Here is a 15,853-nt window from a genome sequence, read left to right on the forward strand (position 1 = left end):
TACATTCTTGGTCAGGGAACGGCAACAGAGATAGCGTATTGGTTTTGACTTATAAAGGCCAACATATTGGTTTTGACTTATTAAGGCCAACATATTGGTTTTGACTTATAAAGGCCAACATATTGGTTTTGACTTATAAAGGCCAACATATTGGTTTTGACTTATAAAGGCCAACATATTCGTTTTAACTTATAAAGGCCAACATATTGGTTTTAACTTATAAAGGCCAACATATTGGTTTTGACTTATAAAGGTCAGCGTATTGGTTTTGACTTATAAAGGCCAGCGTATTGATTTTGACTTATAAAGGCCAGCGTATTGATTTTGACTTATAAAGGCCAGCGTATTGGTTATGACTTATAAAGGCCAACATATTGGTTTTGACTTATAAAGGCCAGCGTATTGGTTTTGACTTATAAAGGCCAGCGTATTGGTTTTAACTTATAAAGGCCAGCGTATTGGTTTTGACTTATAAAGGCCAGCGTATTGATTTTGACTTATAAAGGCCAGCGTATTGGTTATGACTTATAAAGGCCAACATATTGGTTTTGACTTATAAAGGCCAGCGTATTGGTTTTGACTTATAAAGGCCAGCGTATTGGTTTTAACTTATAAAGGACAACGTATTGGTTTTGACTTATAAAGGTCAACGTATTGGTTTTGTCTTATAAAGGAAAACGTATTGGTTTTGACTTATAAAGGCCAACGTATCGGTTTTTACCAGGAATACATACCTCTACTTGGAATGCTTATCGCGGCAGATTTTCGTCTCGATGTGGCTGACATTTTTTTTGACGTCACTGTGTTAACTTAACGAACAACTACGCGAGAGGGGAGCGCGCGCAGAGGGGATTTTTTCTCTCGTAGGCAGGGCCAAAGCGGTCAGAGTGGTCTTACCATTCGCGATACGGCAGGATAAGCATTCCTGTTTTTAATTATTAAGACAAACGTATTGGTTTTTACTTACAAAGGCCAGCGAATTGGTTTTTACTTATAAAGACAAACGTATTGGTTTTTACTTACAAAGGCCAGCGTATTGGTTTTGACTTATAAAGGACAACGTATTGGTGTTGATGTACACTCTGTTTGAAAAGTCTTCGACAGGTGAAATTTTTGCCCTCTTTTTAATTCTGCTAGAAAACTATAATAGATAGATCGATGAAACCAATTGAAACTTTTATTTATTTTCCAATATCTTTCGTTATTTATCGGTTTCGTCCGCCAAAAATTAATAGTTTGGCGGGAACCGTCAAAACTCATTTTTGACAACTTTTTAAATATTGGTTCTACGGCACTGACTCACACGTTTTTGAACGCACAATGGTCAGTTCATATATAGAAAGTGGAAAAATCATCCCTCTACAACCAACGGTTGAGAAGTTATCGCGTTTCAAAACATTCGTCGAAATTAGGAAACACCTAAAATGCATCAAGCGATTATTAATAACGCAACTTCGACAGCGATCCAACAACATATTTTTAATTAAAGGCTGGTTTAAAATTATGGTAACAATTATTATAAACAAATTATAACGCAAATAGCCTTGTAAAAGCCTTATCGTATAAAAAAAAGGAAATTCTTTAAACCACTTGCCAAGTTGTCCTAGGAATTTGGTTTTTTTTAACCGGCCTTTAATTAAATATATTTTCAATGTTGTTGGATCGCTGTCGAAGTTGCGTTATTTATAATCGCTTGATGCATTTTAGGTGTTTCCTAATTTCGACGGAAGTTTGGAAACGCGATAACTTTTCAACCGTTGGTTGTAGAGGGATAATTTTTCCACTTTCGAAATATGAACCGACCATTGTGAATTCAAAAACGCGCGAGTCAGTGCCGTAGAACCAATATTAAAAAAGGTGTCAAAAATGAGTTTTGACGGTTCCCGCCAAACTATTAATTTGTAGCGAACGAAACCGATAAATAACGTAAGATATTGGAAAATAAATAAAAGTTTCAATTGGTTTCATCGAGCTATCTATTATAGTTTTCTAGCAGAATTAAAAAGAGGGCAAAAATTTCACCTGTCGAAGACTTTAAACAGAGTGTACTTCAACCACCTTCTAACACGATCGTAAAAAAATATTCGTAACAAACGTCTGAGTCCTTTTTACGCGCCAAATGTTTAAGTATAAGATTTAAAATGTGTAATGGCTTACGGTGTATGCACACAAAAAATATTTATCAGATGAATTTGGAGCAAAATGGAGAATTGTCTTACCGTCGGGTCTGTTGGCGGCTTCCAAGCACTGCTCGGAGACAATCCAGACGTATCCCGGATCGGCCATGTTCAACTGCTCCACTTCACGAAATATACCCTCCGCGTCTTCCGTGCTGTCACAAAATCACAATTCGTATTAAAACATCATCTTCAACCACGAATTATGGATTTCTTGGTAAATAGATGGGTGCATGCTTTGGACACTCAGTGACGGCAATTCGTTTCCGAACCTAAATTCTGACTAAATCGTTAGAGAAGTTGGTGGTGGAATATATAATTTAATTTAGTTTTAACTCGAAGATCTATTTGGTCCGAGTTTCGCGTCTTTATGTTTGCTCGAAGACTTACTGGTTCGAGCTATTTGTAAGTTTTTAAATTTATTCAAATTTGTTTAGGCTTTTAGCTGGGTTGGAATTATTGAAAATTCATAACAATCGTGCACTTTGTGCCAAGTCTTTGAAATTTGGTAAAGTCTTAGGTATGGTCTTAAGGTTTTACGAAACCATCGCAAGCAACTTGTGCGTGACCTCTGGTGGCCTGTTTGCTATAAATCCAATATGGCCGGCAATCCGTATTGATATTTTTAATAAATGGGCTTCTATTAGACAAAACCTCGAGGGGTCGGACATTTACCAAAATCCCGTAAACTTTGTCTAAAATCACAAAATCTTTTAACTCTCTCTATGGTAAATTAACATTGAAATCCCAAAATCACTTCAAAAAGTATTGATAAAATCGCCAAAATCTCTACGAAATCCCGAAATCCCGTACAAAATAATGGCAAGTGTCCGACTCCTTGATAAACCTTGAGAAATATATGATCATAATATATGATTGAGTAATATAATACCATAATACCAGTATAGTATATTAAGAATAATATAATAAATAATAATTAAGTAATGATGGACAGTTGCAAGAGACTCCAGTGACATATTTCGGTTTCTTCTCTCATGGTCAAAATTCTAAAGTTCAACTGTTGGAGTGTTTTCTATATTATACGAGAAGTTAGCAACGATGGCCAGCATGCAGCAACATTCCATGCATATTGCTATGAAGGCAATATAATTAATTTTTCCAGGCGAAATTTCAGTGCTTGTGGGAGACTGCCCTCTGTACGGCCTGCAGAAAAGTGTCGGTGGGTTTATCCTGATGAGGTTGGTGAATCCAAGTTGTTAAGCTTTATGGGTACATATCGAGATGGCTGGATCACGATAGGACCGGATGTTTTCCATAGAAAAAGTATTAACTGCTGGAATCGCAGCGTCTCTTCTTGGTGGAAAACATGTGAAGCGTACTAGGCATGCTTACCAACTTAATCTTGCATGGCTACACATCAAGAAGTTTCTGAGCCGCATTAATACATGAGGGTCTGGGAAAAGTCACTTACTGCCAAATCACCAACCGTGCATTACTGGGTAACTGTTAGAGACTTTCTTCTGTTGATTTGGCGTTTCGTTAGAAGTCAGCGAGTGGGTAATTGGTTACTTACTAAGAGTTCTTGCGAAGAAATTTGCCCATGGTTTTTCGTTTTTGGTCGCACAAACTATTCACGGTGGCTGCCAGTTTTTCTGAATGGCATGTCATGTTTACAACTTACCCATCCAAGAGTCCATGAAGCATTTATTAAAGGGCAGTTTGTCATTCAACGTAGATCAGAGTGGTGATCAGAGCCACGAGCATAGTATCCAATTCCTAAAGGCGGATAGTGGACCCAAGGGCCTGTATGGTTAGAAATTAGAGAAGGAGGTCATCGAAATTTCAAAACCTGAGGTGCAGAGGGTAATAGATGATTTTGAACGTAATTTGAATCATTCATCCGTAAATAATCATCAGGAACATCAAGAAGCTTCTGCTGCCGAACAGACAAAATTTGTTAAACACCTGAAAGCCCTTCTTTATGTAGTACAAAATGGAACAATTGTAAATCCATTTAAAGAGACAGGTATGGAACTCGTCACATTGGATACTGTTGTTGCTTGGTGCCTAAATGAACCCAAGGAGATAGGCGAAACCATGTATAAGGACTTTGTGAGGGAAATAATTGAAAGTGCTACAAAACCCCTCTCATTCACAATTCCAAGGTCAAACATCAGCATCCGGCCGCCTGCGAATCGTAACAAGGGGCCTAGTAAGTTGGGAACAGCGAAGGCAAATGCAGCGCTCATCACGAAGCTATTTGTAAGTTTGCAAGCACGACCACAGGCTGACATAGATGACTTATTCAGACATGAGAAGCAGCGTGACCCACCTGCATTATCTAATGCGGGAAAACTACTGTCAGGAACGAAATCCGCTCTTGTTGGGTGCCTTCCTGGTATGCCTGACCCAGGACGCTGTCAATCATCTAAGGAGGCATCAGTGCTTGTACTGGATTTGCCGGCAGTTATTCATATTATAAAACCACAGCGTGATCCAGTTTTTGAGGAATATACAAATATGCACCTACTGCCATTTATAGAAAGCAAAATGACCACGAAAGTAGATGCAGTCTGGGACACATATCACGATGGCAGTCCCAAATCACAGACCCGGGACAAACGAGGTGACACTTTAGGGCGTCGAACTAGAGTGTCTGCAAAAACGCCTATACCAAAGGGTTCAGCATGGGATAAATTCTTATCGAACTCCAACAATAAAAAAGACTTATTTAAATTGGCTAAACACACCACTGGTGCTTCGTATCAACTGTTCACCACAAAGGATAATCAGATGCTAAGCAGCAGAATTAGTGACATATCAACCATGTCTCCAAGCCAGCAAGAAGAAGCAGACACCCGAATGATGTTGCACTTGCACCACGCAGCTGAGCAAGGACATGCCAAAGCGTACCTCATCACAATGAACACAGACATCATTGTTCTGTCCATCTATCACTTCAAACGGTTGCATATGTCAGAGTTATGGATAGATTTTGGATCGGGAAAGACCTTTAAAGAATAAAGAGATTCTAATCCATCACATCTGTCAACAGCTTGGACCGGAACGCTCCGAAGCCCTTCTCTTTTTACATGCATTTACCGTGTGTGATCTTACATCATCGATGTTTGGAATAGGTAAATATACGGCATGGAATGTATGGGCTGCTTATCCTAAGTTTACTCACACGTTTCTTGACATCACAAATACACCGAATAGTTTCACGTTGGAATCACAGCACATATCTCATCTTTAACGCTTTACAGTTCTTATGTACAGCAAAAGCTGTGTTGCAGATTCTGTCAATGATGCAAGGAAGTTGATGTTTACCCAAGGCGTGAAGTATCTTGAATCTATACCACCGTTACAACAAGCTTTAATTCAGCATACAAAGCCAGCGCTGCTCACTACCGCATTCATTTGGAAGATGTCGCTGTTCAAAACGTACGATATCCCTGATTACAGTAAATGGGGTTGGGAATGGAATGACAGAACCAAAGAATGGGTACCCTACTGGACTGATCTTCCACATACAAGCCATGGATGTTCATTGCTACTTAATTTTGGTTATTTGGTCTCGTGAAAGTGTCACAAACAACTCACATAACACATGAAGTAACAAGTATCATATCATGTTGCAAAGCTGTAATTTACGTCAGATTCTATCGTATTTGTGTCAACCATTCATGTTTCTTTATATTTTGTAATTAATAAACTTCATGGAATTAATAAAAAAATTGTTTCTTTACCTTGAATTGTATTGTCTAATCTGTCATATCAAAATACGCAATGACCTTGAATTGATTTTGAAACACAAATTAGACCTGAGGAATGGATTCCTCGCATTCTAGAACCTATAAAATTAGTATTACTCAAGGTTTTGTGTCTAATAGAAGCTCATCTATTAAAAATACCAATACGGATGGCGGCCATATTGGATTTTTGCAAACAGGCCACCAGAGGTCACGCACAAGTTGCTCGCGATGGTTTCGTAGAACCTTAAGACCATACCTAAAACTATACCAAATTTCAAAGACTTGGCACAAAGTGCACGATTGTTACGTATTACCCCTATGCTATTTAGCTTTATTATCCCTTTTCATAATGAACTAATCTACTGATTTGTTATAAAATATTTTCGCAAATATATCAATCATCTCAGATCACTGAAATACCTCACAGCGAAACAATTTTACCTAGAGCTTCACCACGACTTATTGATTGTTGTAATCAAAGTTTAATTGAAATCTCTTTCCGATTAATTTTTTCCAGTCGATCGTACATTCCCGAAGACGTCAATGGTGTCAAAAATAAGGTCAACTATCTCAAGAAGCAGATTGAATTTGAAAGGGGACAGTTGCGTAGCCAGGTGGATAACGTGCTCCCGAAACCTATGGTGGTATGTACATTTCAGTCGCGTGTATCCTATTCGAAGAAAAATCCTGACTACGCCACTGAAAGCGGATAACCAAAGAAAGAATCAGACTTACTTGGCGTAAAGTATAAAAATTCTGCAGTGTGATTCGTTGGCTTTCTTTAAATCAGAGGTGATATCGGTGATACCTGGCTCGTACTCTATTATCGGCTCAACCTACGCGGCAGAATACATTAAATTAATTGATTATAACTAACTACAGAGGAAAAGGTTTAAGCTTAAGTAACATAATAAAAATAAGTATGACACTTAAAGGGCCCCGACTCAAATCTTTAATTTTTCAAAATAATAGGATTTTATAGGAAAACTAGGATTATATTAAAAAATATATAGGACTTTATAGGGCTATTTTTACAAAATAATAAGATTTTATAGGAAAACTAGAATTATATTTAACAAATATAGGACTTTATAGGAAAACTAGGATTATATTTAAAAATATAGGACTTTATAGGACTATTTTTACAAAATAATAGGATTTTAAAGGAAAACTAGGATTATATTTAAAAATATATAGGACTTTATAGGACTATTTTTTCAAAAAATAGGATTTTAAAGGAAAACTAGGATTATATTTAAAAATATATAGGACTTTATAGGACTATTTTTTCAAAAAATAGAATTTTAAAGGAAAACTAGGATTATATTTAAAAATATAGGACTTTATAGGACTATTTTTACAAAATAATAGGATTTTAAAGGAAAACTAGGATATTTAAAAATATATAGGACTTTATAGGACTATTTTTACAAAATAATAAGATTTTATAGGAAAACTAGAATTATATTTAAAAAATATAGGACTTTATAAGAAAACCAGGATTATATTTAAAAATATAGGACTTTATAGGACTATTTTTTCAAAATAATAGGATTTTAAAGGAAAACTAGGATTATATTTAAAAATATATAGGACTTTATAGGACTATTTTTTCAAAAAATAGGATTTTATAGGACTATATATGTTATTTCATTTACTAATTTTATGCATTTAAAAACCAAATCTATATTTAGTGAAACCAATCTTTGATTTTCACTTAAAAATAGAAACTAGTTAACCATTTTATCACAAAACTATACTAGAAGACTAGAATGAATTTGTAAAGGAATTTATCCTTCATAGATAATTCTAGCAATTTAACTGACAAGGAGACGACCCGAGGTGATAATCACCGATTTTGTTCAAAGTCAGGTATAATGAACAACTCCATGTAACTTGAAAAACCTACAAGGAAAAAGTCTTTCGTTTTGCCATGGCAACCGAAAACATTTTTAGCAACATGATCTGGAATTTATTTCCATTGAAAATAACATGGGAATCTGAAGGATTTTAAGGGTCCGCCAATTGAACAAATTGCATTTCAACTTGATAAAATTTAATTTTTAAAATCAATTTAAATGTATTTTTAAAGTTTTTCAAATTTTAATTTTTTTTTCATTTTGTAAAAGGTTTCACAGGGGGGACCCTTAAAATCCTTCAGATTCCCATGTTATTTTCAATTCAAAAATTATGTTGTCAAAAACGTTTTCGGTTGCTATGGCCAAACGAAAGCCCGTCGCAACTTTTCCCTTGCAGGTTTTTTAAGGTACATGGAGGGTTACATTATACTCGAGTTCAAACCAAATCTGTGATTATCACCTCGGGTCGTCTCCTTGTGAGTGGCGGGATTTGAAATGGGCAAAATATCAAATAGGATTTTATAGGACGTTTTGGGGAATTTGCTAAAAATATAGAATGCTATAGGACATTTTTGACATACCAATTGATATTATGTTACTTATGCTTGGACAAATAACTAACTGGATCCGATCTGAGTGTTCGATATTTTAAAGATTTCAACCCAAATATGAAGCACGTACGCAATATGAGCGAGCGACTTTATGCTTAATTTGATGTTCTGCCATTTTCTAATAAAATATATTAATATCTCATTCGAAATAAACATATTAGCAAAAGTAGCCTAAGACCCAAAAGTGTGTCAGAACGGTATAGTAGTTAATGACAGTTTGTCGCAAAGTAAAACAGGGAAACGAAGGGGGGGGGGGGGTCGGAAAATACGTCATCAAAATCGAGTTACTCCAGCGCCGCCGAGTGAGGGGTTTTAGAACGTATGTCTACGGGCGAGTAAATTGCAGAGAGAAACTCGCGCCAGACTATAGACTAAATATAATGTCGCTAGTACTATTCCAACTAGTAGGTTATGTAGTCTATAGTGTGAATAAGTCTCACTAGAAATGTTAATAGGCGCGAAGGTACTTTTGGGTCTTATGCTACTTTTGCTAATATGTTTATTTCGAATGAGATATTAATATATTTTATTAGAAAATGGCAGAACATCAAATAATGTAGAAATTTTATAACCAATATTGTATTTCAAATACTTTTTCTATAAAAGAAAATTAATAAAAAGTTAAAAAAAATAAAATGTTTCTCTTACGTCACAAGACACAGCTTTATTAGTATATTCTTCGCACGCGCGATAGATAAAACCGCGCGCTCGTAGACTTGTAAAAGTAAGAGACTGTGACGTAAGAGCCACATTATAACAAGACGGCCCCGTTACTTTATAAAAATAACTATTCTTATTTTTATTATCTACGCCATTTTCACCAATAAAATCGCTCGTTATAAAAATACGTTTAACGTTAAAAATTCGGGTGGAAATGTTTCGTAATTCTCTCGGTAGGGGCGCTGCCCGACGATGCCGTTGAAATTTTTTTTTTTTTATGATTCGGGTCCAGTAGGTATTTTTCCAGTGTTTTTGGTCGTGTTTAAACGATGTTAATGTTTACTTTAATGTTGTTATTGTCAGCGAGGTTTTGGAACCTGCCGAGGGTGGAGCGACCGTCGTTATCTGAGCTGTGGATAAAGACGACGCATTTGTATTCCAGGAATTTGAGCATCTCGATCCAAACGTCGGCCTGGTGAGAGTAAGGCGGCACTGTGCGCATAAATGAAGCGTGTAAATTCTGGAAAATAACAAAAAGATATTTCAGAAAACGTTCCTCTGCTACCGATATAATTACACTCCTAAAATACGAATGTATTCAGGCAGCGTTACCAGACGTACCATGATTATGGTAAAATTCAATAATTCTAGCTAGAAATTTGGAACTTACCATAATTTCATCAGTGTGCCATATGGTACGCCTTTTTGCAATAATTTTAACAGACCGTACCATATTTTTCATAATTTTAACAGACCGTACCATATTTTTCATAATTTTAACAGACCGTACCATATTTTTCATAATTTTGATAGGACATACCATATTTTTCATAATTTTAACAGACCGTAGCATATTTTCCATAATTTTAATAGACCGTAGCATATTTTTTATAATTTTAACAGACCGTAGCATATTTTTCATTATTTTGATAGGACATACCATATTTTTTATAATTTTAACAGACCGTAGCATATTTTTCATAATTTTAACAAAAGTGCTCCACGTGACTTTCGTATTACAAATAGCTTTGACCTGATCGAATTTGACCAATAGAGGGCGAGAAATGCTAGATGAAAAACAAGAAGTTCGTTAAGTTGATAACGTGTCGAAAGCGAGGTTCGGGAGCTGATAACTCTAAAGATACTCGTATTAGAGTACTGAAATTTCAATGACCTTGAACTATTTCGTCATGGTCATCCAAAAACTAACGCGAGAACCGTAAGTGTTAGAAAGTTGGTTCCAATTAGAAAAGTGTTCCACTTCACATTGTAGGTCTAATTAGCTTTGATTCGATCGAATTTGACCAATAGGAAGTCGAGGAACTGTTTTCCAAAAACACAAAGGTCGTTAAAATGAAATTTACAAGAAAACGCACATAACTCGAAACCAATTCGTGTCACATCGAAATTTGCTAGACAAACTCATTATTCGAAAACACAAAGGTCGTTAAAATGAAAATTGAAAGAAATTATTTTATTTTAACTTCCAGAAATCTCCTATAATAATTTTTGCAACGATTATCTGTTAAGCCTAATGGAGGGGCGTTTTGGTAATCTAAGGATGGGCTTCAGATTTTTTTCAGAGAGCTAAAACACCCTGTCGACGCCACTGGACTCCCGTAAGATTAACCACGCCCTTCTGAATTTCATCCTTTATGCCAGCTAGCCTGAGCTAGGAGTAACAAACACAAGGAGAACGCAGCTAGCCTTTACACTCTCTAACGAAGTGTTGTGTACAAAATTCATTGGACGAGCCTTTACGCTGAACGTTTTACGGAAAGGGGGAAGACAATTTCCGAATTTTCCCCTTCCGACGGCAGCAGGCGCTAAAGCGTCTAACCAATGAAAACTGTACGCAATAAAATGCACGACTTTCGCCACACCGCAACGATCGTTGGCTCTATTTCTCTATCTCTCTCTCTCGTGCCTTGTAGGCGGAGCATATATTTCGGGTATCATGAAAACAGAGGCTACAGTTGCGGCTACATATTCTCTGTCAAACTAAATATATTCTTGGTTAAAACTACCCTAGTTTTGTTCCCCTGGCTATTTTTAGCCTTAAATTGCAAATAAGACAAATTATTTGCATGTTCGGGGTATTTAGTGTAGGGTCAAATCTTGGTCTAATTAACGATAGGGAGCGTGGCATGAAGGGCTTGCCACCACCCTCCTACGCATTGTAACCCGGGCACGTGAATTAATGGCTTTAAAAGTTGCTTGATAACTTAGGCCTAAGGTGGTGCCTTGGGTATTAGCCTAGCTGATTATTATTATTATTATTAACACAGGGACGTTTCGGCTTCCCTAAAACGTAAACCACACTTAGGGTCATCCCTCTACTGGCGAAAAATTCGTTACTCACTCTAGGCCAACGCGAAATTATCCCACCGAGCGTCCTGTTGGCATTCGCCGGACAATTTTAAGCGGTCTGCTTGAAAAGAAATAGTTATATCTTTAATAGCTATGAGGTGGCGTAGCTTACGTTCAAGATTCGAAATTTGAAGCATGGCCGCTGCTTGTGATACCTTCGCACTCGCGCAGCGGCTGTAAAGCTTGGTTTCCACCAACGCGCGTAAGAGCGCGTCATAATGTTAATTTTTTGTCGCGCGTAAGAACATATGCACGTTTCAAAGCTGAGTGTCGCTTTTTGACGCGCGCTGGTGGAAACCAAGCTTTACGCCTATTTCCGTGAAATTCCGCCAATAGAGGAATAAGAATAACCGTGTCGCACGCTTGCTGAGGAAAGTCAGTTTAAGCGAAACGTCCCTGTGTTAATTACTCCAAGGGCAAATAGACTTCAGATATTGGACCAGATGACATCATAGTGTAACCTAAATGCTCTGAAGATTAATTTGAAAAAGTTTTACCTGGGATGAGTTCAACGAGACCATACGCCACGTTAGCAACGGTCTCAACGAAACTAATTTTTCAGTTACTTCGTTGAGAGGTGTTTAACGCAGCCCCTATTACAGCCGATGACTTCGTTGCTCAACGGACGGGCAACGTGACGTCAAAACCGGAAGTCAAAAAACCGTTCAGAAAAAAACCGCTGACCGTTGAGCTCAGCGCTGAGCTTTTTTTGAGTTACTGAACGCAGCCTTAGTTGCATTAGAACCACCCAATTTGAAGCAACAGACGACAATTCAAACTAATCTGACGATCTTCTTCCATAGTTACAACCGATTGCCACTACTATATCGAGTGGGAGTAAAAAGTGGGGATGCAACGGATAACCGGAACCGGGTAAATTCTAGGAACTGGAACCGATAACATCAAAATTTGATAACCATATCCGGAACCGGAACCGATTTTTGAAAAAAAAATTATAACCGGAACCGAGATTTTTATTATGATAAATGGTTCTTAAACGGTTCTTAAATTTTTTACCACCATCTAGCGCACGTTGAACATTTACAAATTTTACTTTAAATAAACATACCATTATTTGTTTTTCATACAAGCCCATCTTCATCCGCAGTTAAAAAGCAAGAAAAACGGATTTTTTAACTCAGATAGCTCTAGGTGCGTTTGTACGTAACTGACTAATTGTTGATTTATTTCCCGAGTTTTACTATCTCTTGTTTCGCATCAAACAAACAGAAAACTAAAACACCCCCTACGAATTCTCAATACACCAATTCGCATATTACATACAGGGAAACAAACCTTTACAAACCGCCATCGAGTATAAAATTTTAATTTCGTATTTCTACACTAGATGACACCAGCGTGTATATTTTGGCGCAAAATTTTAAAAAATAAAAAAAAAATTATTTATTGTATAATTTAAGTGCTATTTCAAGCTGAAAGTTTACATAAAATATTTTAGAAAATATAGTTATACAAAATTTCAGCTTTTAAATAACCACAATTTAAATTAGACTTTCACGGATATTATCATTTTTGTTATTTCGGATTGTAAACTGATGGCGCCATCTAGTAACAAGTAGATTATTAAAAATGTACACACAATGGCGGTACCCCTGTAAAAGGGTCTTCTCCCTTATTATATGTGTATTAGTGTATTTCTTAGGGAAAGTGAAAATAGACTCGTCCACAAAATGTTTGTTTTAGAAACCGGCGCAATTCACGGTAGTTTTAGTTTTGTTTTCTTCAGCCGGTAAAGCCCGGCACAAGTGGAAGTCGGATTAAGGGGGTACAACTTCGAGGTGGAATTTGGGACGTCTTTTGAACCATTTTGACGCCCATTTCCAACCTTTTCATGTTTTAGGGGTACATTGTTCCCCTCCACAACCGTTCCTACGCCCCTTTGTGTATTTAACATCAATTAATATTAAAACACACTGGAACCGTTTAGGAACCGGAACCGATCGGCTCTACATTTCGAGAACCGGAACCGAAACCGGAACCGATAAATCGAAAATTTAAGAACCGGAACCGATAAATCGAAAATTTAAGAACCGGAACCGATAAATCGAAAATTTAAGAACCGGAACCTATAAATCGAAAATTTAAGAACCGGACCCGAGAAGTCAAAAATTTAAGAACCGGAACCGATAAATCGAAAATTTAAGAACCGGAACCGATAAGTCTAGAATTTAAGAACCGGAACCGATAAATTGAAAATTTAAGAACCGGAACCGATAAATCGAAAATTTAAGAACCGGAACCGATAAATCGAAAATTTAAGAACCGGAACCGATAAATCGAAAATTTAAGAACCGGAACCGATAAATCGAAAATTTAAGAACCGGACCCGATAAGTCAAAAATTTAAGAACCGGAACCAATAAATCGAAAATTTAAGAACCGGAACCGATAAGTCTAGAATTTAAGAACCGGAACCGATAAATCGAAAATTTAAGAACCGGAACCGATAATTCAAAAATTTAAGAACTGGAACCAATAAATCGAAAATTTAAGAACTGGACCCGATAAATCGATAATTTAAGAACCGGAACCGATCGGCTCTACATTTCGAGAACCGGAACCGAAACCGGAACCGATAAATCGAAAATTTAAGAACCGGAACCGATAAATCGAAAATTTAAGAACCGGAACCTATAAATCGAAAATTTAAGAACCGGACATGAGAAGTCAAAAATTTAAGAACCGGAACCGATAAATCGAAAATTTAAGAACCGGAACCGATAAATCGAAAATTTAAGAACCGGAACCGATAAATCGAAAATTTAAGAACCGGAACCGATAAATCGAAAATTTAAGAACCGGACCCGATAAGTCAAAAATTTAAGAACTGGAACCAATAAATCGAAAATTTAAGAACCGGAACCGATAAATCGAAAATTTAAGAACCGGAACCGATAAATCGAAAATTTAAGAACCGGACCCGATAAGTCGAAAATTTAAGAACCGGAACCGAGATAGTCCAAAAAATGGAACCGTTGCATCCCTAGTAAAAACGATAGTTTTCGGTGTGGTGTAGTTAGGGTAAAATTTGGAAAAGAATAGTTTGAAAAAATGTTAACAATGGCTGCGTTCAACACCCTTCTGATTCATTCCCGGTGGTGTATCAGAAAAACCGTAACAGTTGTCTAACGATTTATCTTCTTCCGGTTGTGACGTCACGATAGGTATCGGAAAGCTGCTGTCAAATTAACCTGTTCTACGAGCAGGTTTTTCTGATATTTATTGTAAGTGACACGCGCACGTAGAAGATTTCGATGAATATCACCATATGTAACATAATTACTCATAAGTGTGCCTCTATTTCACATCTCTGTATTTTAAATTTAAATGAGACCTGGTTTCCCAGCCACCAAAGAAAATACGGACTGACGTCGCGTGAAACTGGTTTTATCTTCCTTCCCTCCCCGCCAGAACTAGTTTTGAAGACGATAAAACCGTCATCGACTGAAAAGTGACGTCAATTACGTATTATCCTTGCAACAAGGTTTCATTGAGAAAAAGTTCTTTCTGGCACACTTATGAGTAATTATGTTACATATGATATCACTTAGCGTGAATAGCCTGACTTTAAACAGGGTCATACATAGGTTTACCCCCATTTCGCCCAAAATAGTTCTCCCAATTCCAATTTCTCCCAATTCCAATTTCTCCCAATCCCATTTCTCCCAATTCCCATTTCTCCCAATCCCATTTCCCCCAATCCTATTCGTCCCAATCCCATTTGTCCCAAAATAGTTATCCCAAATCCCATTTGTCCCAAAATTACACTTGGTATAAACATGAATCTAAGATTTATTTTAATATGCAAGTACATCAAATTTTGCCCATATGAATATGGTAAACCTAACCTAACCTAACCTAACGCCAAGTCAATTCACATATGGGCCCCTTTCTATTTTATTAGACAATGTCGTCAAAAAATATAATGCCGTCAAAATGTTACGCTGCATTTTTTTCGACATATCGACTCGTACCGATGAGATCTAAAACCGCGCAATTACCATATATTTGGAAAATAATGATTGGGAGAAAGGGGAATCCATATTTTTGGGAATATTGATCGTTGGGAGAAATGGGAATCAATTTTTTTGGGAAACTTGATCGTTGGGAAAAATGGGAATACATATTTTTGGGTTAAATGAACTCCGGTTCGGAGAAATGGAATTGGGACAAATGGGACACCATGTTTTTGGGAGAACTGATAACTTTGGGAGAAGGTAAAATTGGGTTAAATGGGAACATACCCATACATAAATAGTGGTTTTCAACGATATTTGAGCGCTATTGCAGGTAAGCCAACCTTTGAAAACCGCGGCGGTTTGTTCAGTAATGGAAAGTTGCGGAGAAAGCTTTGAGTGCTCATCAATATTTACATTATCTTCTTTGAATCTTTTTCAAAAGGTGCTTTAATAAAATAACCTATCTTTTTACTTTCCGCCG

At 36.8% G+C, this 15,853-nt stretch overlaps 1 protein-coding gene across 4 annotated transcripts in view; it reads right to left on the minus strand.

Annotated features, from left to right (window-relative positions):
• Nmdar1 (glutamate ionotropic receptor NMDA type subunit 1) overlaps positions 1–15,853 on the minus strand; it is a 190,667-nt gene that overhangs the window by 63,728 nt on the left and 111,086 nt on the right. For all 4 annotated transcript variants that reach the window (XM_090165421.1, XM_090165420.1, XM_090165423.1 and 1 more), the window contains exons 4-6: positions 9,367–9,543; positions 6,629–6,729; positions 2,220–2,332 (exon numbers count right to left, since the gene is read on the minus strand). In XM_090165421.1, the coding sequence (XP_090021547.1) occupies positions 2,220–2,332; positions 6,629–6,729; positions 9,367–9,543 (391 nt within the window). The remainder of the gene's footprint in view (positions 1–2,219; positions 2,333–6,628; positions 6,730–9,366; positions 9,544–15,853) is intronic.

Source organism: Leiobunum rupestre, chromosome 2 (assembly GCF_980474605.1).
Source record: "Leiobunum rupestre chromosome 2, qqLeiRupe1.1.hap1, whole genome shotgun sequence".
Classification (NCBI taxonomy): Eukaryota; Metazoa; Arthropoda; class Arachnida; order Opiliones; family Sclerosomatidae; genus Leiobunum; species Leiobunum rupestre.